Source organism: Podarcis cretensis, assembly GCF_951804945.1.
Source record: "Podarcis cretensis genome assembly, chromosome: 2".
Classification (NCBI taxonomy): Eukaryota; Metazoa; Chordata; class Lepidosauria; order Squamata; family Lacertidae; genus Podarcis; species Podarcis cretensis.
In genome coordinates, this window is record NC_137171.1 from 108711220 (window position 1) to 108738872 (window position 27653).

At 45.8% G+C, this 27653-nt stretch overlaps 1 protein-coding gene across 1 annotated transcript in view; it reads left to right on the plus strand.

Moving 5' to 3' along the window:
* The window catches only part of GABBR1 (gamma-aminobutyric acid type B receptor subunit 1), a 184814-nt gene that overhangs the window by 120174 nt on the left and 36987 nt on the right, over window positions 1-27653 (plus strand). Inside the window, exons 8-17 of the mRNA XM_079958764.1 lie at window positions 2614-2748; window positions 3701-3871; window positions 8403-8504; window positions 17937-18002; window positions 19410-19601; window positions 21745-21987; window positions 22846-22909; window positions 23372-23449; window positions 25327-25477; window positions 26706-26838. Of these exons, the coding sequence (XP_079814890.1) occupies window positions 2614-2748; window positions 3701-3871; window positions 8403-8504; window positions 17937-18002; window positions 19410-19601; window positions 21745-21987; window positions 22846-22909; window positions 23372-23449; window positions 25327-25477; window positions 26706-26838 (1335 nt within the window). The remainder of the gene's footprint in view (window positions 1-2613; window positions 2749-3700; window positions 3872-8402; window positions 8505-17936; window positions 18003-19409; window positions 19602-21744; window positions 21988-22845; window positions 22910-23371; window positions 23450-25326; window positions 25478-26705; window positions 26839-27653) is intronic.

A 27653-nucleotide genomic window follows, 5' to 3' on the forward strand; every position in this document is an offset into this window, starting at 1 on the left:
ATCGTAGTTCTCTGTTTCCCAGGTTGCAATAAAACCAGGCCACATTTCCTCATCTCCCCAAACTGGGAGGTGGCATCTGCTGGAGTACATACCTTTGGCCCTCTGAGTGGCAGGTGCCTGTAGATTGCTTGCATTGCCCTGAGCATGGTCATAGGTAAAGACAGACCTCTCTCTGTGTGTGTTCATCTTTTCCAAGAAGGCCCATATTGCAGCGGACTTGAGTTTGCGGCTCAGGTTTTCGACGTAAGAAGAGCCTTTCGGGAATGAATTGGACCACAGGCCCATGGAGCCCAGCATCCTGCTGTCACAGTTTTTTGCTCTTCTATTATGGGCTGTGTGTTATTCTGCTGCAAAAGGCCCCCGAGATCAGTGGAGCATGGGTGGCACACAAATTTAATAAATGAAATTAAATTCCTGTGGGGAGTCCCTGAAACGCAACAGCCGCTCTTCCCCTTCACTTGCAGGTGCAAGCAACGGGCAGACTACGGAAAGCCGAATCGGCTTCCAGTGCCCATTCCGTGGCCACTCCGCCTTCCACGAACACACGTGCCCTCCCACTCTCTGTCTGGCTCTGCCCACGCTTCTTGCCAGAAGTGGTGTGTTCCTTCCACATCCAGCGCTGTGCACCTCACCCTAAGCGCCCCCATCTCTCTGTTCACCCACAAAACCGAGTCTGCCGCCTCTCCATCTGTCCTGCCCGTTTCCTTGTCCCCAGCCATCGTTTCCAGAAGCGCTGCTCTCTTCCGTGCCCGATCCCCAAATTCACAGCCACTCATCCATCTGCCCCTCCGTCAATCTCTGTGGTCTCGTCTGTCCCTCCTCCCACGCATATGCATCAATCCTCGCCCCCCCCACCCCGAAAAAAGCTGCCTTTGCTGTGCCGATTCTTCTCTATTCTCTCACTCTTCGGCTACCCTGGGTGCTTCCTGGTCCCCCACCCGCCCTGTGCCCCGCGTTCCTCCCTTTGTTCCCTCCCAATTGAAGCCCCGCTCCCTGGCGCTGACAGGTTGCCGTGGCAGCGCCTGCGATGGGGTTGCCATGGAAACTGATCCTCTTTCCCGGGTGGCTATGCCCTGAATAATTCATCATCCCCTTGCGGTGGAGGCGCACAGCCAGGAGCAGGATGGGCAGCCCTGGCGGTTCTTGGAATGGGGGGGGGGGAGTAGAGGGTGGGATGCCTAGTATATTTGCCCAAAGAGAGAGAGAGAAAGAGAGAAAGTGCAACGCAGCAGGGCGGAGGTCAGGTGGGGTGTGTGGGAAGATCTTAGCTGCACAGAAAGGGAGAAAGGTGTTCCTTGTCTCTTTAAGTCCTTCGGAAGCGGAGGGTAAATTGGCAGCTATATTTGGGAACCTGCCTCTCCAAGCTGCTGCTCAGAATGCCGGCAGGCCACGTTTTTCTGTGCTGTGCTTGTGATGTCGAAGAATGGAGCCTCCATGGTCAGGGACAGGATATCTCCAATCCCAATTGGCAGGGGAGGCTGGTCTCCCATTATGCTGTGCTGGTGGAAGAAGGGGGTGCAGGGGCAGCCCTTCCGCTGGCCATTAATATCAGGATCAGTGCAGGAGGAGATGGGTCCCTTGGCACGAAAAAGCCATCCCTTGTTATGCAACGGCTTGGCCTGCATTTCCTCCTGCCCCATCTTTCATTTTGCACAATGGCAACAGAAAGGTGGGCAAACCAGCCCCATACAAGACCTAAGGGAGGAGGAAACCCACCCATCAAAATCTCAGCAGCTGTTGAAAAACCTGCTTTGTCGTCTTACGTTTTTGCAAACAGAGGGACCATTCTGATCCCGCCCTCACATATCCCTTGCTGCTCAGGGCAGATGTGTAGATGGCCTGTTTAAAGGAAAATAGCTTTCCTTCCCGGTTCCTGCATCAAACCAAGCACTCTGGTCCACCGCTCTTGGCCTTGTTCCTTAAGCCCTGAGCACTTGAGGCCTCTCCAGGTCCTTACGCTTTTTTCATAGGGTGGGGATAGGAAAAGAAGGCATTTGAGAGGGGGAAGCTCATCTGCAGCTCTCCCTCTCCCTCTCACCAGCCATAGGAGTGAAACCAAGGAAACACAGTTGAGCCCTTGCCTGAGAGTGTAGGTTAGCGTTGCACCCCTAGGAACACAGGGAACTATTAGTCTGTCTCAGTCAGTAATGCACTATGCTGGGGGTTAAACTTTTTACATGCACAGCATCATGTGCTAGTTATCACTGAGCCACAGTCCCCACACCCCCAGGGCCTTTCAGCTCTCTGTTCGTCAAGCTCCCTTCTCCATCCTGCAGATCCATTTTGCTAGCAAAGCTTCTTTCATCCCATGGCACATCGCCTTGCCCAAATTTTCACGGCCACCTGACCCTTTCCCATCCTGTCTCCAACGCTGCCTTCTCAAGCACTGACCTTCTGTGCCTGCTAAGTCGATGGCAGCTCTTTTGGACAGGAGCCACGTCCTGCGTCCGCGTCATGTACAATACCTAGTATGTGATTTTAGCCTTTCCCCCAGCTGTCTCCTGGGCTTGTTCCCCCGAGTGTGTCGGGAGTGTTTGCGTGCAGGTTAGGGATATACCGTACGTTGCCACCTTTGTGACGGGATTTGTTCTCTGTCCGCCCCGCTCCGTGCAGTGCGAACCAGGTGTGGCCACCAAATTCCTCTACGAGCTCCTCTACAATGACCCCATCAAGATCATCCTCATGCCAGGCTGCAGTAGTGTCTCCACCCTGGTGGCCGAAGCAGCACGCATGTGGAACCTTATTGTGGTGAGCATACCTTTCACTTTGTGTATCCGTTTGTGTGTGTGTGGTGCCTGTGGATTTTCATGGGGAAGGCGGGTCTTCCCTCGAAGCAGGGTTCAGCTCAGCAACCTGTTTTTAGAACTGGAAGCTGTGGCGAGAGTACCTCTGAGCGTGTGCAGAGTGCACTTCTGTAGACACTAAGCTAGCACAGCCCACACCTAGGATTGGGAGATAAGGTTTCCGGGTGAAGCTTCTCTGCGGGGCTGGGACCCCCACAGTGGGTGCTTCCAGACAGTCACACATTTTCGGTGGGATTCAGTCACCCACCAGCTGATTGGGGTTAAACCATTATAGCTGTTTAGAAGGTCTTGTGCAACAAAGAAAAAATGACCGAATTGTTTGCAGTAAGGAAAGTGGCAAGAAAACATGTTGGAAATATGGGAAGCGGCGCTTGCTTTGATGCAACGTCCTCTAACACCCCCGCAAAACAAATCAGAGCGAATGCATGTTAAATAGCAGGTGTGGTGCTACCCACCATTGGCCCTCGGAAGACAATGTGGCCCTTGGGCTGCCAAAGGTTTTATCCGTTCCTGATCTAACCCCCCCTGCAAACAAATCAGGAAGAATCTTCAATAAACAGGCCGCCTGGAAGTGTCTGGCATCCACCGCCAGCACCTCTAGAAAGCAGGTTTGAGGGCAAGGCCCTGAGGGATAGCTCAGTCGGCAGAACATGGGACTCTTAATCTCAGGGCCGTGGGTTCGAGTCCTACGTTGGGTGAAAGATTCCTGCAGGGGGTTGGACTAGATGACCCTCGTGATCCCTTCCTGATTCTGTGATTTGAAGGGTTGGGTGGTGTCTCTGTGCCACAGTTAACGATGGGTGGGAAACTTTGAACCCATAGACTGAATGAGGCCGGTGTTGGCGGTCTCAGCCTTTTAAAGCCCTGTTTCCTGTCTCTTCCTCCTTTCCTTGCAGCTGTCCTACGGCTCCAGCTCTCCAGCCCTCTCCAACCGCCAGCGCTTCCCCACCTTCTTCCGCACGCACCCGTCCGCCACTCTGCACAACCCCACCCGCGTGCAGCTCTTCAAGAAGTGGAGCTGGACCAAGATCGCCACCATACAGCAGACCACAGAGGTGTTCACCTCGGTATGGAGAGACCCCAGCCCTGAGCAGAAATCCCCCACCTGACACACCTTTCGGGCATCCTGGGACATCCTGCCCAACCCTCCCCCCCCCAAAAAAAAAACCCAGACAGCAGTGCTGCTTAAGCACTTAAAAGGACCACAGATTTGATAGGGGAACGGGTGGTGCTGTGGTCTAAACCACTGAGCCTCTTGGGCTTGCTGATCAGAAGGTCGGCGGTTCAAATCCCAGCAACAGGGTGAGCTCCCGCTGCTCTGTCCCAGCTCCTGCCAACCTAGCAGTTCAAAAGCACACCAGTGCAAGTAGATTTGATAGGGGAACGGGTGGTGCTGTAGTCTAAACCACTGAGCCTCTTGGGCTTGCTGATCAGAAGGTCAACGGTTCAAATCCCAGCAACAGGGTGAGCTCCCGCTGCTCTGTCCCAGCTCCTGCCAACCTAGCAGTTCAAAAGCACACCAGTGCAAGTAGATAAATAGGTATCACTGTGGCAGGAAGGTAAACAATGTTTCCATGTGCTCTGGTTTCCGTCATGGTGTCCCGTTGCACCAGAAGCAGTTTAGTCCTGCTGGCCACATGACCTGGAAAGCTGTCTGCGGATTGATTGATTCTGGCAACAGCCAAAAACAGAGTTGCTTTTCAAGGGTTCCCATTAAGTTCTGCGGCACCAAACAAATGGGCTATATTTTGTGGAACACAATAATCTTCTTGGTACTGTGTCAGAGCCAATCTATTCTCTAGTGCTGGCAGCAACTCTCATGGTTGTTACACCAAACTGGGGCTGATGGATGTTGTGGTCCAAAATATCTTGAGGGAACCAAGTTGGGAAAGGCTGTTTTAAGGAGTCGTTTATCTACCAGAACTGATCTTGTGGGTTCCCAAACTTCAGCAGGCTATCAGAGTTTATTTGTCTCATAGCACAAAAATCCCTTCTCTGAGCTGAACATGGAACCTTGAGGTTGATCATCCCCAAACACAATCCAACTGAAGTTCATCATCTTAAAAATCCTCATCCGTATGTGATGCTTTATCCTGAACACACACAAATCCATGCACCATACTGTAATATTAGAACCTTGAAACTTTCAGCTTTCTTTCAAAATAAGTTTCTAGTCCTTATCAAGACCCAAGTTATCTTTAAGACCTTATTTGTTTGTTTTACTTTCAGTGCTTCTAAACCTCACTTTCATCTTAGTAAAAAAGAATCAGAAGGAAGTATGCAAACTAAAAGCCACAGTATTACAGTAAAAACGATCTAAGATGTCAAACACATCAGCTTGTGCTTGATTAGTACAATTGTATCAATATTATGCAGGCTGTTAATGGGACGCGGGTGGCGCTGTGGGTTAAACCACAGAGCCTTGGACTTGCCGATCAGAAGGTCAGCAGTTTGAATCCCCACGACGGGGTGAGCTCCCATTGCTCGGTCCCTGCTCCTGCCAACCTAGCAGTTCGATAGCATGTCAAAGTGTCAGTAGATAAATAGGTACCGCTCCGGCGGCAAGGTAAACTGTGTTTCCGTGCGCTGCTCTGGTTCGCCAGAAGCGGCTTAGTCATGCTGACCACATACCCGGAAGCTGTACGCTGGCTCCCTTGGCCAATAAAGTGAGATGAGCGCCGCAACCCCAGAGTCGGCTACGACTGAACCTAATGGTCAGGGGTCCCTTTACCTTTACCTATCAATATTATGCAGGCTGTTAATGTGCTGGGTAATATAAGCAGCAAGGAGAGAGGTCTCTGCTGCATGGAGCTTCCAGTCTGAAGTTAGGCAGCTGAGAGAGAGGAGAAGAAAAGAATGAGATAGGAGAGGCATGGATAAAACGAAAACAGGAGGAGGCAGGGATGTTGTTAGTCTGCCTCTAGACTGCTGTCTCTGGCATGAAGCATATCTCTCGGTCCCTTTTTCCTACTGAATCTTAATAAATGTCATCTAAGATCTCTGCCGAGTGCTGTTCCCTCTCCAAGATGTCCTAAGAAGAATTACCACTTCCAGTTTCAGACAAGGAAATCGCACCGACAAAAGAAGTGGAACATTTCTACCAGCTGCGGTCCGACATGTCCATCACATTAATGCAAATGTTAAGCTAATGAAGCTATTTTTGTGTGGACCGCGATAAGCAAATGGGCTGCAGCCCTCCGTGCCTCATTGTGGTACATTTCCACAAGCTCCCAAAGGCCGGGCAATTCTCCTACAGCTGAAGAAACCCCTTTGTCTAATCTCAGTCCTTAAAAAGAGCCACTTAGAAAATTTGTCTGACCATAGTTGTGCTGATTGGCGCAATACGTGACTGGTCACAGAAGCCATCCCATGGTTCTTACAGAATCTTGGGGGAAGGTATTATATTATTATTATTATTATTATTATTATTATTATTATTATTATTTACACCAGGCTCACAATGCAGCACAGATTCCTGTACTGTTAGGCGCCAAACTTCCATGTTACATTAGTCATGCATTTTCGAAAGTGTGCTTAAACGAACTTTTTTTTTATTTTGGAGAGAGAGGACACGCTCCTTACTTTCGACACCTGTATAGCAAGCTGCCTTTTACTGAGTCAGACTATTGGGCCATTTGGCTCAGTACTGACCACGTTGATTGACAGCAGCAGCTCTTCTGGGTTGCAGCCCTACCTGGCAATGCCAGGAACTGAACCTGGGACCTTCTGCACGCAAGGCAGAAGCTCTGCCACTGAGCTATGCTGCACCACCCTTTACCCAGTGGATTTTCCTAGGCAGTGAACGCCACCACTATTGCTTTCTGCGGACTTTATGCTAATGGCGTTGGGTGTGCTTAAGTTTGTGGCACTTGGGAAGCAGTGGCCTTCCAGAAGCTTCTGGACTGAACCAGTCCCTGCCTATTGGCTGGGATGGATGGAAGATGGGAGTCCAGTAACATCCCAACCCCGTGTTAGATAAAATTAAATAAATGAATAGATTATGGCTCAGTGTGAGGAAAGGGCAGGGCTGGATTTAGGTTTGATGAGGCCCTAAGCTACTTTATATGTCCGGCTGTCCTTTGTTCACAAATTGTCACTGTTTTTTGTGCTGAATATATGCTATATGGTAATTTATGGACCTAATAGGTCTCTAAAGCCATTTGCACATGTTGCCTTGCAACCAGTCCATGCAGAATGTAGGCACCCTATGTATAGAAATGAGCAAACCAGTGATATTTTAGGGAGCAGGTGGGGCCCATAACATCATAGGAGCCTACACAACACAAAACAGTGTTGCTTTATGTAGGTTTTATTTAATTTGTGTTTTATCTTAAATTTTGGAAATGTAAATCCAGGTGTTTTTTCCCCTTTAAATTTGTTGTGGGCCCCCAAGAGAGTGGGGCCTTAAGCTATAGCTTGTTTAGCTTATACGTAAATCCGTCACTGGGAAATGGGTTGGGGTTGGGACAGTAAACACTTCTCCTCACACTCAGAACTTTTCCTCCAGAGACTCCTGCCTGTCTCTCGCTGATAAAGGATTGCCAGCAAACTCCTTGTTATCCTCCTCCTCCCCTACTCTTGTCAATTAGCTTTCCTGTCCTGCCTGTTCCCTGCCTAGGCCTTTACTTGCAAACAGGCTATTACTCACAGCAAGCAAATAGCCCAGTGGAGAGCTAATAGCTTGGGGGCGATTCTCATTAAACCAGTGCAAGAAGGCAAGGATATCTTTTTGGTAACTGCTAGTTCCTGTCTGGTTTGGGCGTGGGGTGGGGCCCTTACATTGCCTCTTCTTTATCACCATCATCATCCTTCTTGTTTTTTAAGCACATTTAACGTAATGCGTAATTTGGCTCTTAAGAGGAGCCAAATTAGCTGTCACCTATGTTTCGACAAAATTGGTTTTGTTTGCCATGGCAAGAGGCAAGGATTTATGGAGAACTCCTGCTCAGTGAAGCTGTCCCCTCTCCAACAACAACAACAACAACAGGTTTCTGAATATTTTTCAGTAATCGCCCTACAGCCACAGGGGCTAGAATTTTTTTTTTGAATAAAATAGAAACAGAGATTCTCAGGAAGCTGCATGGGTTAAACCACCGAGCCTAGGACTTGCCGATCAGAAGGTCAGCGGTTCGAATCCCCGCAACAGAGTGAGCTCCCATTGCTCAGTCCTTGCTCCTGTCAACCTAGCAGTTCGAAAGCACATCAAAGTGCAAGTAGATAAATAGGTACCGCTCCAGCGGGAAGGTAAACGGCGTTTCCGTGCACTGCTCTGGTTGGCCAGAAGCGGCTTAGTCATGCTGGCCACATGACCCGGAAGCTGTACACCAGCTCCCTCGCCAGTAAAGTGAGATGAGCGCCGCAACCCCAGAGTCGGCCACGACTGGACCTAATGGTCAGGGGTCCCTTTACCATTGCAAAAGGTACTTTACCAGTGAGATTGTAGAAGCACAGAGAACGTGCACTGCTGATTTTTAAAACCCTTATCCTTAACCACCACTGTATCCCCTATTTTAGCATTACTTATACACTGAATCTTTGCTCCCCTCCAACACCAGCTATTCCTTCCTTATCTCTATGCCTCCTTCTTCATTCCCATAGACCTTGGATGACCTGGAAGAGCGAGTCAAAGAAGCCGGGATCGAGATCACTTTCCGCCAGAGCTTCTTCTCTGACCCTGCTGTGCCCGTCAAGAATCTGAAGGTGATCCTGGCTGCGAGGGGGTGGGTGAGGGGTGGGTGTGCACTGACCGAGGGTTTAGAGATCCCTGTTGGCAGGGAGGGCAGAGGGACTCAGCTTTGCTTCATCCAAACCCCCTTCAACAAGGGTGGGTGGGATACAGTGGTACCTCGGGTTAAGTACTTAATTCGTTCCAGCAGTCTGTACTTAACCTGAAGCTGTTCTTTTTTATTATTATTAGATTTTTATTGAAATTTTAAAGGTTACATGAGTAATAATAAAAAAATAGATAAGCAGAAAAACACCCAACCAGACCAAAACAGAAAGCAAAACAATACATAAAAACAAGTCCCATCAAAGAAAAAAAATAAAAAAGGAAAACAGACAAAAAAAAAGAAAAAAATGCATACAATCGGGGGAAAAAAGAACAAATCATACCTTTACATAACTGTCTTTCTTTAACTTGTTTCCTTGACCTCCTCACACCTCCCCTCTTTGTATTCTGGTTCAGTTAGATATTTCAGCAAATCCTTCATCTTTGTTTTTATCCTAATAATTTATCTTAATATACTGTAATTTAACATTCTCTTCTTTCACCAATTAATCATCCATTTTTACTTTGTTTAATCTTATTTCTCCTTAAAACTAATATATTTGAACTTAATCTCTTGAGACATTTCCCCTAGGGTCATAAAAATTTCATTCCACGATTTTTCCATCTCTCATTAATTTTTTTTTTTTTTAAATCTCCATATATACACTTTAAATTCCCATTTTTCTTCCACCGTCTCCCCTCCCCGGTCTCGGCCCATACCGTCAGTTCCATCAACCTCCCAGCATCCATCAACCTGGAGATCTTATGTCCGAGGCTCTTAACTCTTCTTCACTTCCCTTTTGCCGATCTTCTTGATAATCTTTGGTGCTAAAAAGCAGATCTCGGGGGAGCTCCAACCCAACGATGCTTATGTTCCTTCTTGACAGGTCTGCCAGATTTCCATAGTTAAAGCTAGGGCCCATAAAGTATTCCGAATCTTGTTTCACAATTCTTCTAAGTCCAGAGGCCCCAAAAGCTCCAATCTCCTCCTGGCTCAAATTCATATTCCAAAAGTCATTTGATCCCTGCATAAGGGGATCTCTCCACCTTTCCTTTTCCAGATCAGGCCAGGCACCCATCTTCAAAAACTGGCTTCTCCTAATTACAGTCATATAAGGCCTCAAGTTGTAATCCTCCATTTGCCTCTTTAGGGTTAAGGCTCCCCCTTGTTTCGCTTTGTACTCAACAACAGCAACTTTCTCCTTCTCTAATTCATCAATTTGTTCAGTTAAGAAAGATTCCTGTGCCGGGTTCTTGTCGACTTCTATGCTGATACCCACTTTTGTTCCCAAAATGTCAATCTTAGTAGCCATGACATCTATCTGTTTATACAGCTTTCCCAACAAATAGAATGTCCTATTCAGTACAGACGTTACTTCTTCCTTTGCCAACATTCTTAAGATGTTCAAGGTCAGAACTAGTTTCTTACAGTCTTTATCTTAAAGCCAATTTCCCAGCTGCACTCTTGTAACAATGTCCCAAAACTCCCTCTTGAGGACAGTCTCCATTTGTATCAATCCTTTCCAGCACAATTCCAAAAGTAAATTAGTAACAGTTTCCAGTTACCTTTTCTTCTTTTTAAATGCAGAAGCAGACAGTAGAAACAGTGTCTTTCTTTTAAAGCTAGCTGTCAAATTTGTCCTGTTTTAAAGCCAGCTGTCAAATTTGTCCTGTTTACCGTCGATGGACTTTTTGCAAGCCGTTCCCAGGTTCAGAGACGTGATGCTTCGATTTTTAATTTTTCACCTTCTCCTGCAAGTTCACTTGGTCTAAATCAATAGTTTCAATCAGTGGAATTTTAATCCTTTATGTAAGACTTTCCAAAACCTTAGTTAAGAACTACTTTGCTTCAGTCTATTTACAGAAAGAGAAGGTGGACTTCCTGTTTGAACCTTCCCCGTTCGGTGCCAAATTAAATTATTTTAAAGGTCCAATTTCCCGTTCTACTCACAGGTTGTTGTTTAGAATCCAATTGTCCACAGGAAAAAAGTCAGTGCTCTCCGACAGCAGCAGTGCGGCTTTGCTCCAGGAAATAAGCGGTCGATTCAAAGCACCGCGCCTCTCACCCCACGTCGCTCCGGATTCCCGATACCAGGTCTCCCCGCAAGTAGGGGGGGCGCAGAAGGTGGCAGCCGAATCCCAGGTTCACAGACTTCTTCCGTCTGTGATTTCTGAGGGTCTCCGCCTTCGCCGTGGCGGTCAGACCCTGTTTTTCACGGAGCCGGTCCCTCCCGATCGGAGGAGCTCCGCCATTGCCGGAGGCGCTAACCCGGAAGTCCTAACCTGAAGCTGTTCTTAACCTGAAGCACCACTTTAGCTAATGGGGCCTCCTGCTGCTGCTGCGCCACCGGAGCACAATTTCTGTTCTCATCCTGAAGCAAAGTTCTTAACCCGAGGTAATATTTCTGGGCTAGCGGAGTAAGTAACCTGAAGCGTATGTAACCTGAAGCGTATGTAACCCAAGGTACCACTGTATTTGGATTGCTTTGAATCTCTGCTTTTTGTACGTGCCAGATCTGTGCTTTTTTGCTGCCTGGGACAGCTTCAGGCTGTTGTGGGGTAGGGACGGGCTCGTGCGGAGCTGTGAAAAGTTTCGTCCCAGTGTACATATCGCAAACGGACAGCAGAATCCTAGACGTGTTTGCTGGAAGATAAGCTCCAGTGTCTTCAGTGGGGCTTTCTCCCGAGTAAGTGTGCTCTGGCTGGCAGCCACAAGGAGGGTTCATAACCACGAGCCACATCCCTTTGGCCTCGGCTAACCTCTAGACCAGGCATTGTCAGCCTTTTCAGACCCAGGGCCCACCTTTAATGCAAACATGCATTTGGGGACCCACTTCTTAATCGTTTGACATATATCTGCAGGGTGATACTTCTTCTTCTCTGGCGATCACTCGTAACCGAGTAAGATTGTCTTCCATAAACACGGTTTTAACAATGAGTCCATAAGTGACTGTGGAGGCCAATTCTGGATCCACACATCCTTCCATAGTGGGGACATTGGTTTCCAGGTGGGAGTTGATCACGGTGTGGATTTGCCAAGCGTGCCTTCCTCCTAGCACATTTCTCCCTTGCGTCCTGAATTCGAGTGTCTTCAAAGTCCATGACACCTTTGGTATAGGCTGTCCTCCAATTGGAGTGCTCGCAGGCAAGTGTTTCCCAGTTGTCGGCATTTATACTGCATTTCTTTAGATTTGCCTTGAGACAGTCTTTAAACCTCTTTTGTTGACCATCAGCATTACGCTTTCCGTTTTTAAGTTCGGAATAGAGTAGTTGCTTTGGAAGACGATCATCAGGCATCTGCACAACATGACCAGTCCAACAAAGTTGATGTTGAAGAATCGTTGCTTCAACACTGGTGATCTTTGCTTCTTCCAGTACACTGGTATTAGTTCACCTGACTTCCCAAGTGATGTGTAAAATCAGGGTGATAGTGCTGCTGTTGAGACCCACTTGGATCAGACCTTGTCCTGCAGGTAGGTTTTGACCCACCAGCTGAAGAAGGGCCCTCTAGAGAAATGAGTCGTGCTGTATCCCCGCCTGCACTCAGCATCTCAGTAGCGCCTCCTGGACAGCCATCTTTCTTTTTAGCCCTGGGAACGGAGGGTTAATTGACTGAAATTTTGAGAATGCCCTTGCTCTGTGTCAAAACAAAATAAAAAAATTTTCTTCCAGTAGCACCTTAAAGACCAACTAGGTTAGTACTTGGTATGAGCTTTCGTGTGCATGCACACTTCTTCAGATACACTGAAACAGAAGTCACTGAAGAAGTGTGCATGCACACGAAAGCTCATACCAAGTACTAACCTAGTTGGTCTTTAAGGTGCTACTGGAAGAAATTTTTTTTATTTTGTTTTGACTATGGCAGACCAACACGGCTACCTATCTGTAACTTGCTCTCTCTGTGTGTGTGTGTGTGTGTGTGTGTGTGTGTGTGTCAGTGTGTTATATTACCCCAAGTGACAGTGCGTGTGTGTGTGTGTATGTGGAGGAGGTGATCTGGGTGGAAGGAAGGGTGTCAAAACTTTTTTGCTTCCTCGTCCCAACCCCCATTACTTGGTCAACTACCAATGATGCTTTTTTACAGTTAGGGTTACATTCAATCTTAGTCCCGTTCAGAGCAGATGCTTTGAAATTAATATATAGGACTAACTTAGGTCCATGCATTTCAGTGGGTCTACCCTGAGTAAAACTTAGTTGGCTGCAATCCTTAGATTTTGAAAACCTATGCAGAAATTTTTGGTGCACACACACACACACACACACACACACACACACACACTCAGTTTATAACAATTTAACAATGTGTAACACTTACACATTTGCAATCTAATAACAGAGGAAAGAGAAGAAAAGGAAAGAAAGGCGGACAGATAAAGGAACTATGAGTTAAATCATGCAACATTTCTTAGATACGTTCGTTAACATTATCTGAGTAGCATTTTTCTAATTATAAGAACGTAGAGATTCCAATGAGCCTGGATCAGGGATGACTATTAATAAATTAAATGCTTCCTTTATTAGTACAGTCGTGCCTTGGTTTTCAAACTGAATGTGTTCTGCAAGTCCGTTTGACTTCCGAAACGTTCGGAAACCAAGGCGTGGCTTCTGATTGGCTGCAGGAGCATCCTGCAGCCAATCGGAAGCCGTGGAAGCCACGCCGGACGTTCAGTTTCTGAGGCAAAGTTCGCAAACCAGAACACCTGCTTCCAGGTTTGTGGCGTTCGAGTTCCAAGTTGTTTGTGGAATAAGCTGTTCAAAAACCAAGGTACGACTGTATATGCGAGTTAGTGAAAGCTTTTAACTAGCAGTTACCGATATATTATTGAAACATGGATGTTGCATTTGAAATGCATGGCTGCTCTTGTAATTGGAATGCTTTTGGATTAAATTTTGTAGATGTTTGTTTACCCTGCACTTTGTCAGGCAAGTAGGACAGGAGTTAAACAGCCACTCTCCTCCCTTGCGATAGCCTTATCTTCCACAGGGTTGTCTGTCTTGGTGTCTGTCTGTCTTTCTGTCTGTCTTCCAAGTAGGTGGCCATCCCTACCTGCTGTAGATTCCATAGAGGGGCCTTTGGCCTTTTGCACCCCAGAAAAACTTGGAAATTTCCTTCTGCATTTTTTTGAGGCAATTGTCTTTCACCATTACTGGGACTGACTGGAAAAGACATAGCATTTTTGGCAAAACATTCCTTTTTACTGCTATTTTTCCTAACAGGAAGAGATCCATTCTGCCCCATATTTCTTTTTATCTCGAGCCACACTTTTTCATAATTCTCTTTGTAGATATTTATATTTCTTGATGTTAACCATATCCCTAAATATTTAACCTTTATGGACTTCTTTCTCAATACAATGGTACCTTGGGTTACATACGCTTCAGGTTACATACGCTTCAGGTTACGGACTCCGCTAACCCAGAAATATTACCTCAGGTAAAGAACTTTGCTTCAGGATGAGAACGGAAATCATGCTCTGGTGGCACGGCGGCAGCAGGAGGCCCCATTAGCTAAAGTGGTGCTTCGGGTTAAGAACAGTTTCAGGTTAAGAACGGACCTCCGGAACGAATTAAGTACTTAACCCGAGGTACCGCTGTACTTTGCTCCAACTCTTTTTTCTCTTCTTCCTTCAAATTTTTAACAGAGGGAAAAAACCTCCCGTCCACTTTCTCCACCCTAAGCACCTCTGAACGCCGTTTCCTTTGTGGAAAGGCAGGATGTATATCAAAACATGAATCTATATAATCTATGAGATGGGCTTACATTGCCCCCTCATGGTCCAAGCCATGCACGATTGGTAGGTGCTTCTGGCACACACACGTGCTGGTGGAGGCCGGCAGGGGGTGGGGGTGGGGGGGCAGGGTGAGGCAGAAAGAAGCCACCCCTGAAATTCAGTGCCTTCTCGTTCTGGCGGCAGCTGCCATCCCCTGAGCCGACACATGGACAGACAGCGCCACCCCCAATCCTCCTGACAGCTTCTGCTCAGGGGAGAACTGATGCCACCAGAATGAATGAGCCAGATACTGCCGCAGCACTTCGCATCCCCTGTTGGGTTGGGTTTTCTCTTTTTAAAAAAAGAACAAGCAGGCAACGCTTGCAAGAAGCATCCAGCAGCAGCCATCAGAATATCGCTGCCTTGTTCCCTTTTCATGTCAGCGAGTGGCTGCATTTATTATTGCAGAAGAAAACAAGAGCACTCTCTCTCTCTCTCTCTCTCTCTATATATATATATATATATATACATACACACACACACACACCGTATTTTTCGCTCTATAAGACGCACTTTCCTCCTCCTATAAAGAAAGGGGAAATGTGTGTGCTTCTTATGGAGCGAATGCAGGCTGCGCGGCTATCCCAGAAGCCAGATCCCTCTTGCTGTTCTGGCTTCTGGGATTCAGAATATTTTTTTTCTTGTTTTCCTCCTCCAAAAACTAGGTGCATCCTATGGTCTGGTGCATCTTATAAAGCGAAAAATACGGTATATCTTGGAGGGAGGGCTGTTTGATTGGTGCAGAATTTATCTCCTGCCTACCCCAAAGATGGCTCTCTCTGCTGGTTGGGACCCTATGGGGCCAGGGTGGCTTATAGGCAACATGGCCCCTTTCCCCTCACCCCAGAAACAGGGTGTTTTGCGTCGTGACTTCAGATGACCAGGCTCCTCGGGAAAGGTCTATTAAACATTAATGAAAACTGCATTTCGGATTCATTGACGCTCGCGCTGCAGGAGCAAGAGGCAGGAACCCCAAGCAAGAGGCGGCGTGTCTCTCTCGTCAAATGCCTTGTCTCCTTCAAATATGCAGAATCCGCAGCTAGATTGGGCCAGCCAGCCGTGCACCAGCCTGATGTGCAGCAGTAAGTTCAGGGCTTACAAAAGAAAGCTCTCCTTTGCACAATGTACAATCAGCGTAGGAATTCAGGACCGCAATTAGATGGTGACGCCAGTAGCTTTGATGGTTTTGGGGGTTGTTGTTTTTTGGAAAGAATCAGACTAACTCAGATTGCTCATAAATAGCATTCCCATAATAAGAGATAGTAGGGACGCGGGTGGCACTGTGGGTTAAACCACAGAGCCTAGGATTTGCTGATCAGAAGGTCGGCGGTTCGAATCCCTGCGACAGGGTGAGCTCCCGTTGCTCGGTTCCTGCTCCTGCCAACCTAGCAGTCCGAAAGCACGTCAAAGTGCAAGTAGATAAATGGGTATTGCTCTGGCGGGAAGGTAAATGGCATTTCCATGCGCTGCTCTGGTTCACCAGAAGCGGCTTAGTCATGCTGGCCGCATTAGCCAGAAAAACTGTCTGCGGACAAACGCCAGCTCCCTCGGCCTATAGAGAGAGATGAGTGCCGGAACCCCAGAGTCGTCCGCTACTGGACCTAATGGTCAGGGTTACCTTTAACTTTACCTTTTTTTAGTGTGGTTCATAAAAAACTTTTTTTTGAAAATGCCTGCTCCAACGGTCTTATTTTACTACACTGGGGATTATATAGCTATATATGAAATTTCATGCATATCAGTTTATCAGTTAATATCTTGACCCTCGTCCATGAAAATAGCTGTTTACTTGGCCGTTTTCCTATGTCGTGAAGGCTGAAATTTCAATTCATTGGAGCACCTACTGATCCCAACCCTAACCCTGCGGAAAGCCATCTAATTAGACTTTAATTTGATTTTGACATGTTTTTAGGAGGTAATTTAATTATTGCTTGATTTTATAGCAATGTTATGTATCTGATGTTAGCCGCCCTGAGCCCGACTTTGGCCAGTAAGGGCAAGATATAAATAAAAGTTGTATTATTATTATTATTATTATTATTATTATTATTATTATTATTATTTCCTTTGTAAGAAAATATGAAATAACATAAAACCATTTTTGCAGGCAATAAAAAATGTCAATGTGGGGGGGGGGGGCGGTGACAAGAAATTTTCTACACCAGGTTACCACCTGACCTTCCTACACCACTGCTTGCATAACACTAAGCTACCGTATTTTTTGCTCTATAAGACTCACTTTTTCCCCTCCTAAAAAGTAAGGGGAAATGTGTGTGCGTCTTATGGAGCGAATGCAGGCTAACCCAGAAGCCAGAACAGCAAGAGGGATTGCTGCTTTGACTGCGCAGCTGTTCTGGCTTCTGAAATTCAGAATACTTTTCCCCCCTTGTTTTCCTCCTCCAAAAACTAGGTGCGTCTTGTGGTCTGGTGCGTCATATAGAGCAAAAAATACGGTAACTATAATAGCTAGGGAACTATAAGCAGGGAGAGCTCAGATCTTGCTTGTGGGATTCTCAGAGTCATCTGGTTGGCCACTAAGAGAACAGGCTGCCATACCCTCCACCATTTCTCCGATGAAAATCAGCATGTCCTCCTCCTCTTCCTCCTCCTCCTCCTCCTCCTCCTCCTCCTCCTCCTCCTCCTCCTTCCTGCTTGGCAGGGGGTTGGACTCGATGGCCCTTGTGGTCTCTTCCAACTCTATGATTCTATGATTCTATGATTCTTCTTCTTCTAATACCCCATCCATCTGACTGGGTTGCCCCAGCCACTCTTGGCAGCTTCCAACATATATAAAAACATAATAAAACATTAAACATTTTAAAACATCCCTTTTCAGGGCTACCTTCCAATATTTTCTAAAGGTTGTAAAGTTACTTATCTCCTTGGCTCGGGGAGGGGGTTCGCATAACTCCATACCCTCCAACATTTCTCTGATGAAAATAGCCACTTCCTAAGGAAAAGGGGGACATTCTGGGATCTAATCAGGGATGGCTTCTGTAAATCCAGGACTTTCCCTGGAAAATAGGGACACTTGGAGGGTCCGGGATGCTGGACAAGGTGGGCCTTTGGCCCAGTCATGTGTGTGTGTGCGTGCGTGTGAAGCAAACTACGTGCTCATATGTTCAATTCATTAAAAGATACATGAAAAGTTTGAGTTATGGGGGTGAGGAGAATGTGTGCGTGAATTCAGCAATTCTTGGTTTATTTTTGGTTGCTGTTTTGGGAATGTTGTTACTACTGTTGTTTTATAGATTATGAATGCTGTAGCACTTTGTGAATCCTGTGGTGCAATTTTCCTTGCAATTGCGACGCTTACCTTATTTTTAGTAGTTCTGTTTCATAGGCGGTAATTGTTTCCTTGATAATTTGGGGTCATTTTGCTGATGATTTGTTAGTTCTTCGATATGATTTGTGCTGTATTTGTGACGTTCTGCTCTGTTATTGTCATCTGTTGCTTGTAAGCCGCTTTGGGATTCATCTGAATAGAAAGAGGCATAGAAATATAACCAATCAATCTGCAATAAGTAATTGATCGCGCTTGATTCTGTAGAAATTCCCTCCAGCCACCTGATCCTATTTTTCCCCTTACAGCGCCAAGATGCCCGCATCATCGTTGGACTCTTTTATGAGACGGAGGCGCGGAAGGTCTTCTGTGAGGTGGGTGTCCAGGGCGGAGGTTCCTCTCTGGGAATACAAGAGGCTGCAACGAAGGTGCTTTCTTCATTCCCAATTTTAACTAGAGATGTTGGGGGTTGAACCTGCAACTCTTTTTTTTTTTTTAAAAAAAAATGATATTTATTGAAATTTTCAAAATATTACAAAATAAAATAGAGACAAAGAAAAATGCAAAAATAAAAATAATTAACAAGTTAAAAAAGAAAAAAGACATACCCCTCCCACCATAAAAAAGAAGAAAAAGGGGGGGGGGGAATCCAACAATACAACACAGACAATTAAAAACATTTACCAAAAAAAGGGAAAAACAAATTCATTATTTCCAAATCCTCAACTGTCGTCACCTTCTTTCGTAGACCTCCTCTTTCTCCCTTTCTTTGTATCCTAGTTGTTAATTATCCCAGCAAATCCTTTCCATATTCATAAAATTCTGTCATTACATTACCCTAGACTATTTTAATCTTGTCTTTCTATAATAAGATAAATCTTAAAACTTAAAACTTAAATCTTGTCCATACCCACTTCTCATAACCATAACATTCTTTCATAATTCTTTAAACATTTTTACTAAAGCCAAATGATTTAATTCCAACATTTTTCTAATGTTCATCAATTTTATAAAACAGTTCTAATGGTAAGAAAAGGAAATACAAACAAGTCCAATCTTCATCCGACGTCCCTTCCTCCTGGTTCCGGGTTTTGTCAGTCCTTATTGTCACGTCGATCTAGCTCATTAACCTGGCATCCTTGTATCCGAGGCCCTCAAGTCTCTTCCTTGTCCCTTCCGCAGCTCTTCTTCGTATTCGTAGCTATATTTTCCCTTGTCTCCTACTCGTGATAACTCCAGCTTGACAATATTTTTAGCCCTTCTCGACAGATCAGCCCCTTTTCCATATTCAACACTAAATTCCATATGGTATTTAACAGCATATTTCAAAGGCCCTCCAAGGTTAAGAGCCCCCACAATACCAAACATCTCACGGCCCATATTTGAAAAGTCCAGACATCCCAGCAGAAGGGGGTCAATCCAGCCCCCCATTTCCAAGCCAAACCAAACATTTTCTTTCCAAATCTGGCTTTTCCCAAGTTCATTTGTCAAGTCCGAAAACTCATATTCCTGTTGGGCCTGTTCTGTCAAAACACACTCCTGATTTAATTCCTGAGTGGGCTCCGCATATTTTCCCACTGCCTGTTCAAAGTTTCCCACTGCTTGTGAACCTGCAACTCTTGGCAGGCAGAGCAAATGCTTTACCTACTGAGCTACAGCCCTTCCTCCTAGAATGGGTGATAGGAGGCTTGAGATAAAATGCAAGCCATGGCATGGCCCTGACTGGACCACTCTACTTATTGGCGAACCTTCTTTTCTCCTCTCTTGCGGCACTGGGACAGGTCTACAAGGAGCGCTTGTTTGGGAAGAAGTATGTCTGGTTCCTGATTGGCTGGTACGCCGACAACTGGTTCCGCATCAAGGATGCAAATATTAACTGCACCGAGGAGGAGATGAGGGAGGCTGTGGAGGGCCACATCACCACCGAAATCGTCATGTTGAACCCAGAGAACACACGCAGCATCTCCAATATGGTGAGGGAGCGTCTCAGAGGGCATGGGAGGATAGGGAGGTCGGGTAGCGCTGTGGGTTAAACCACAGAGCCTAGGACTTGCCAATCAGAAGGTCGGCGGTTCAAATCCCCGCAACGGGGTGAGCTCCCGTTGCTCAGTCCCTGCTCCTGCCAACCTTGCAGTTTGAAAGCACGTCAAAGTGCAAGTAGATAAATAAGTATTGCTCTGGCGGGAAGGTAAATGACGTTTCCGTTCGCTGCTCTGGTTTGCCAGAAGCAGCTTAGTCATGTTGGCCACATGACCCGGAAGCTCCCTCGGCCAATAAAGTGAGATGAGCACCGCAACACCAGAGTTGTCCATGACTGGACCTAATGGTCAGGGGTCCCTTTACCTTTTTAAATGTCAAATGTTGGGGTTTTTACACTTGCCTGGAAGTCACACTCCGACGTTTGGAAACCCTCACCATAGAGGCTGGCTCTGATTTGTTGTCCGCAAAGGAAATGCACTTTGCAGGTGTTCTAAGGTGATAATAATAATAATAATAATAATAATAATAATAATAATAATAATAATAAATAATTTTTTATTTATACCCTGCCCTTCCCGGTTCAAAAACCAGGCTCAGGGTGGCTAACAACAAATTTAAAACACTTTAAATCACTTAATTATAAAAACAGCATAAAATTCAGTATAAAAACATGAATAACAATAAAATTCAAAAATCAATCAGATAATTCCCAGGGCTAGCTGGCTTAATTGGTCCTACTTGGGCCAGCGAGGAGGTCAAGGGAGAATTAGCTGTGGGGTCTCAGAGCGGGTGATCTTCATAAAAAGGGAGGGGGAGGGAAGGGAAGGGAAATAAAAGATCAGGCTGAATTCAAATTAAAGGCCAGGTGGAATAGCTCTGTCTTACAGACCCAATGGAAGGAGGTTAAATCCTGAAGGGCCCTGGTCTCATGGGACAGAGCATTCCACCAGGTCGGAGCCATCACTGAAAAGGCCCTGGCCCTGGTGGAGGATAGTCTGACTTCCTTAGGGCCCGGGACATCTAAACTATGGTTATTCATGGACCTTAAGGTCCTCTGTGGGGCATACCAGGAGAGGCGGTCCCGTAGATACAAGGGTCCTAAGCCGCAAATGTTGTCAAATGTCCCAAGCCTAACTCTTGTTGTTGAGAACTGGCTCCAAGGTGAAAGTCTGGAGAGGTCTGGTTCAAGCTGAGAGGTGATTTAAAAAACACAGAAACCAGACGTTTGCTCAAGTTGCAGGTTATGAGCAATGGTGAAAGCAATATACACTGTCAAAGGGAACGAGAAACTTTTGTAATATCCCAAATAGACAAAAACCAAATTTTAAAAACCCGCTTCCCCCCTCCCAGATTTTTAAAGCAAGATTTCATCTTAATGGATTTCTGTCTGTTAAATAGAGTTGATTCATGTGACAGTTAATACTTTTAAAACTTTATTCAGTCTTAAGAATTTTACACCAGATCTTTGAGAAGCCATTGGTTTTTCCTTTTTTACTAGGTAGGATTAACTTACGTATTTTAATAATAATAATAATAATAATAATAACAACAACAACAACAACAACAATAATTTTATTTATAGCCCTCCCTCCCCAGGCAAGACCAGTCTCAGGGCGGCTAACAACCAATATAAAAACAAATTGATTGAAATGCAACTTAAAAACCAGATTAAAATACAACATCAAAACATTAAAATGCCATTATAGAGTCAACATGGGGTGGAAGGACAAGGGTGCCTGGAAAAACAAAACTTGCTGCAACTTTAAGGCTGAATCCTGTTGCAAAATCAAATCGTGATACAGAGACAACACATTATCCATCCGACCTTAACCATAATTTACATGTCTGGGGATCATTTTCAATCTTTCTTTTTGTTATGTACTGAAGTTCTCACCCTGGGCCAGCAGGGGGATACTGTAGATAGTTATGCAAATGAAGGATAGGATCGAAAGTATTGTTCAGTGATTGGATAGTTTTAGAAAGTTGTTACAGTAACAAGGTACTGGAGTTCTATATAAGCAGGCTGAGCCCTTCAGTTCAGTTCTGTTCTGGCATCTGAATAAAGAAGAGCTGTTTGAAGAATCGCTGTGTCGTCTGATATTTTCAGCCACAACTTAACACTTTTGTCCCCTACAGACATCACAGGAGTTCATTGAGAAGCTGACGAAGCGGGTGGAAAAGTCCCCAGAGGAAACGGGAGGCTTCCAGGAGGCTCCGCTGGCCTATGATGCCATCTGGGCCCTGGCACTCGCACTCAACAAGACCTCCACGGAGCTGGTGAAGAAGGGCTTGCGGCTGGAAGACTTCAATTATAACAACAGAACCATCACAGATGAGATCTACCGAGCCCTCAACTCTTCAGCCTTTGAGGGAGTCTCTGTGCGTGGCTCTTGAACCTGATCCGCTTGGGGCAGAATGTGGATGTTTGGGATTTAGAAATGCCCACATATCTGTCTGTCTGTCTGTCTGTACAGTATTTGTATGCCACCCTGAAACTTGGGAGACCCTGTATTAATATGCACAGTGCTTTTTTCCCTTAAAAATGTTTAGGGGTACTCTCATTTTGACTCAAGAAAATCACCATTTTATAGTTCAAATCAGGAAAAATAAATACAGTAGTACCTCGAGTTACAGACGCTTTGGGTTACGCATTTTCAGGTTACGGACGCGCCGAAACTCGGAAGTACTGGAACAGGTTACTTCCAGGTTTCGGCGCTATGCGTAGGCACAGAAGCACCAAATCGTGTCCTGCATGTGTGCAGATGCGACGCTGCAGGTTGCGAATGCTGCAGGTTGCGAACGTGCCTCCCGCATGGATCGCGGTCGCAACCTGAGGTTCCCCTGTACAGTAAATGGATAAAAGTACAAAGATTCACAAAATGTTTAGGGGTATGTGTACCCCTGCCCCCCTGAAAAAGCACTGAAAATAATAATAATAATAATAATAATAATAATAATAATAATAATAATTATTATTATTATTATTATTATTATTATTATTATTATATCCCAACCTCCCCAGCCAGGACCGGGCTCAGGGTGGCTAACAGCAGAGTATATAATAAATTCAACAAACAATAAAATCAAACAATCAATTAAAATACATCTTAAAATCAGATTAAGATCAGAATAAAAACAGATGGCAACCCACAAATTATAACTGTAGGAATTGGGAACATGAAGTGCTCACCAGGCCCAACTACTGAATATGCAACTCCCTTTCCCTTTCCTCACCAGGGACATGTGGTCTTTGATGCCAGCGGCTCTCGGATGGCCTGGACCCTCATCGAGCAGCTTCAGGGTGAGCAAGGGTCATTGTTGTTGTGCTGGGTGTGTTGGTTTCTCTTCTGACACATTCCTGCAAGGCAGCTGTTCTGTGTGGCCCATGATACTTTGGGCAGATCCCATATGCCACTGTGCAGTACTGCTCCTGATCAATCCCAGCCTCCCATTATTCATTGTCTTATTATTTGTTAACTTCTTTAACACCCCTTTCTTTCTCCCTCTCTCATTCTGACATCTCTCTCGCTCGCTCTCCACCCAGCCAAAGGTCTGGACTCCCCCCCCCGCTTTTCATCCATTTAGGCTTCCCCCTCATTTTCTCTCCCCCCTCCCAGTTCCTTCCATGTTCCCCACATCCGCACGAAATTTAAGTTGAGAGCCACAGGCCCATCCCCTGCACCGCGAGGGGTTTGTTCCACTTTCCTACCCAGCATCAATGCTTCACCTCCCTACTGTATGTAATGCTTCCTTCTGCCAACAGATGGCATCTATAAGAAGATTGGGTATTACGACAGCACCAAGGATAATCTCTCCTGGTACAACAATGAAAAATGGATTGGTAAGAGACTGACGTTTTAGGCATGGCAACCAGTTGTGTGACTCTCGCAGGACCCAAAATATAATATATAATGCATGTTGTTGTTGTTTAGTCTAAGGTTACCAGATTTTTTTTCAATTAATCCAGGGACACTTTTCAACTTCCTGCTAAATAGATGGGTTTTGTCAGGGGACTGATTTGTAAATCCGGGGACTGTCCCCGGGAAACGGGGACGTCTGGCAACCTTAGTTTAGTTGTCTTAGTCGTGTTCGACTCTCGGTGACCCCATGAACCAGAACATGCCTTGGAAACTCTCACTTTCTTCTCAAAGCTTCTCCTTTTTTATGTCCATGGAGTTTTCTTGGCAAAATACTGGAGTGATTTGCCAGTTCCTTCTCCAGGTGGATCACATTTAGTCTAAACTCTTGGCTATGACCTGTCCATCTTGAGTGGCCATGCACAGCATAGCTCATAGCTATTCAAGCCCCTTTGCCATGACAAGGCAGTGATCCATGACGGGGATATAATGCATACAAAATAGTTCATACAATACTTTCAATTTCCTGACTTCTTGGGTTCATTTTATTTGTAAATAGGTGTGGCTATTCACAAAAGTGAATGAAAAATTAGACTGTGTGTGTGTGTGTTTTATTTACTGCATTTAAATCCCATCTTTCCTCCCAGTAGCTAAAGGTGCCATACATGGTTCTCTTACTACTCATACACACAGAGATAGATTGATAGAGACACAGAGAAATAGAGATAGATATATTTAAAAACAAGTCAAGTCCCAGTGTCTGCTGAGACCAAGCTGCTGTGAAGCACCTTGGGCAATAGCTGTCAACCTTTTCCCTTTTTAAAGGGAAATTCCCTTATTCCGAATAGGATTCCTCGCAAGAAAAGGGAAAAGTTGACAGCTATGACCTTGGGAAATATGTGAAACTGGGTTGAGTCAGGAGGCAGTCTATGCGCTTGTTGAGCCATTCAGGACAGTTGCCACACAGCCACATCCATACACACGGCGGCCTTGTTGTTGTCAGATTGGCTGGTGCCAACTTGCCCTCTGCCTTCCAGGGTCACAGAAAGGGGTATCATAGAATCATAGAATCATAGAGTTGGAAGAGACCACAAGGGCCATCGAGTCCAACCCCCTACCAAGCAGGAAACACCATCAGAGCACTCCTGACATATGGTTGTCAAGCCTCTGCTTAAAGACCTCCAAAGAAGGAGACTCCACCACACTCCTTGGCAGCAAATTCCACTGTCGAACAGCTCTTACTGTCAGGAAGTTCTTCCTAATGTTTAGGTGGAATCTTTTTTCTTGTAGTTTGGAACCATTGCTCCGTGTCCGCTTCTCTGGAGCAGCAGAAAACAACCTTTCTCCCTCCTCTATGTGACATCCTTTTATATATTTGAACATGGCTATCATATCACCCCTTAACCTCCTCTTCTCCAGGCTAAACATGCCCAGCTCCCTTATCCGTTCCTCATAAGGCATCGTTTCCAGGCCTTTGACCATTTTGGTTGCCCTCCTCTGGACACGTTCTAGTTTGTCAGTGTCCTTCTTGAACTGTGGTGCCCAGAACTGGACACAGTACTCCAGGTGAGGTCTGACCAGAGCAGAATACAGTGGCACTATTACTTCCCTTGATCTAGATGCAATACTCCTATTGATGCAGCCCAGAATTGCATTGGCTTTTTTAGCTGCCGCGTCACACTGTTGGCTCATGTCAAGTTTGTGGTCAACCAAGACTCCTAGATCCTTTTCACATGTACTGCTCTTAAACCATTCATGGGGAAAAAAAGAACATAGTCTTCCTGGATGCTAATGGTGGAAAGGACTATGAGGCGCTCCCCGGTGCCTGAGTTTCTCTGTTCTTCCCCCCCATACCCTACAGGCGGTGTCCCGCCAGCTGACTACACAAAGGTCATCATCACTTTCCGGTACCTCTCCCAGAAGCTCTTCATTTCTGTCTCGGTGCTCTCCAGCGTGGGTATCCTGTTGGCCATCATCTGCTTGGCCTTCAACATCTACAACGGGCACGTCAGGTGGGTAACCCTCAACCTACTTAGTCACCCACTCTTCTGCTGGTAGAGCTATGGAATAGCAGCTCAGCTAGTCATCTGCACCTGAGGAATTTGTGCAGCTGCTCCATTCAGTTTTTAGAAGTTGGATTTTGTAAAGTCGGGGCATGGTAGGAAGCCTTAGAAGCTGAGAAGGGAAAACATGGGAGGAGTACCGTATTTTTCGCTCTATAAGACACACTTTTCCCCCTCCAAAAATTAAGGGGAAATGTGTGTGCATCTTATGGAGCGAATGCAAGATCCATGGCTTCAGCGAAAGCAACACGAAGCCTCCGGAGCACAGCTGCGTTTCGGAGGCTTCGCGTTGCTTTCGCTGATCCCTCTTGCTCTCCTGACTTCTCTTCGCTGAAGGGGCGCTGCGCAGAGAGGGAGAGAAATTTCTTTTCTTGTTCTCCCCCTCTAAAATTAGGTGCGTCTTATGGTCTGGTGCATCCTATAGAGCAAAAAATACAGTATATTTTGATCATGACGTCATGCAGATGCCTTATAAAAAGTGAGCTAATAACATGCGAGGGTAGGTTCCCAGTGCGGATACAGATCCATACATTTTCCGAGAGGACTTGGCATCTGTCTTATCCCCCTATGCAAGACTCTGTGTTAGACACCATTTATCCGACACCACCATGGCTCTTGAGGATGCAAAGCCCGGACAACATACCTTTAATCTGTTGCTCCCCATAATGTGAACAAACACAAACCCCTGTGTTGCAAAATGTGACAATCTACAAAAATGCAAATGCAACACGCTGGCTAATAGCTGTTAGTAAATATATAATTGGTATGATGTCATTCAAAATATAGAAATATACAAATAAGCGACTTCAAAATAATATATATACAGTGGTACCTCGGGTTAAGTACTTAATTCATTCCGGAGGTCCGTTCTTAACCTGAAGCACCACTTTAGCTAATGGGGCCTCCCGCTGCTGCCGCACGATTTCTGTTCTCATCCTGAGGTAAAGTTCTTAACCCGAGGTACTATTTCTGGGTGAGCAGAGTCTGTAACCTGAAGCGTCTGTAACCTGAAGCGTCTGTAACCTGAGGTACCACTGTATATATATCATACAACACATCTCACAAAATGTACAAGTAACTGCAACTTCATAATGTGGGCATCGAGGGCAGCCTGGTTTAGATCCTTTCTGATGCAAATCCCCGCTTTAGGTCTCTCACACCTTCCGTTCCTTCACAGATACATCCAGAACTCGCAGCCGTACCTCAACAACATGACAGCCGTGGGTTGTGCACTGGCGCAAGCGTCTGTCTTCCCGCTCGGACTGGATGGCCTCCACATCAGCAAGGGCCTCTTTCCCTTTGTTTGCCAGGTACATGATAGACTCTCTAGAGGTCTGGGGCATCTTCTGTTGGACATAGACCTCCCAGTTAGATCACGCATAGGGCTGTTTCTGAGACCCGTAGCTCTCTTCTTTTTCCATCTTCCCCTGGGATAGAAGCGAGAGCTCCCCATGGAAACTGATGGACGAAATCCAAGTTTTGACATAGCAACACTCAGGCACCAATTTGCCTCCTCCCACCACCGAAAAAAGAGAGCAAAAGGTAGCAGGCAGTGGAGGATTTGATGCGCTTTCTAACTAGGAATCTGTGGGAAAATTGATTCCTTTTTTAATTTTATAACACGTTTAGAGGTATATGCATGCAACTCGATGGAGTGCAAGGTTTCCGCTCCAAGGACCGTTTTGGGTTGCAAAACCAAACTAGCCTCAACCCTGCCCCTGAACTACATGGCAAGGCTGCTGTAGGATACTCTCTTTCTCTTCTGTTGCCACACCCATTCAGTCAGCAGCATGGGAATATTATTTAGCAGAGCAGACAATGTAAAATCTTCATTGACCATTGAAGCTTAAGTAAAGTTGGTACGTCCTGCTGTATTTTACCAATGGGGAAAAGTAGGTGGCAGTCTTGACGCTTCCATTAGAGAATTGTAAGTGATGGCCTCCAACTTGGATGGCTTTGAAAGAGGATTAGACAAATTCATGGAGCACAAAGCAATCACTGGCCACTAGCCACAATGGCTATGTTCTACCTCTACTTTATTAGAATCATAGAGTTGGAAGTCTTCTTCTTTGGCAATCACTCATAGCCGAGTGAGATTGTCTTCCATAAACACGGTTTTAACAGT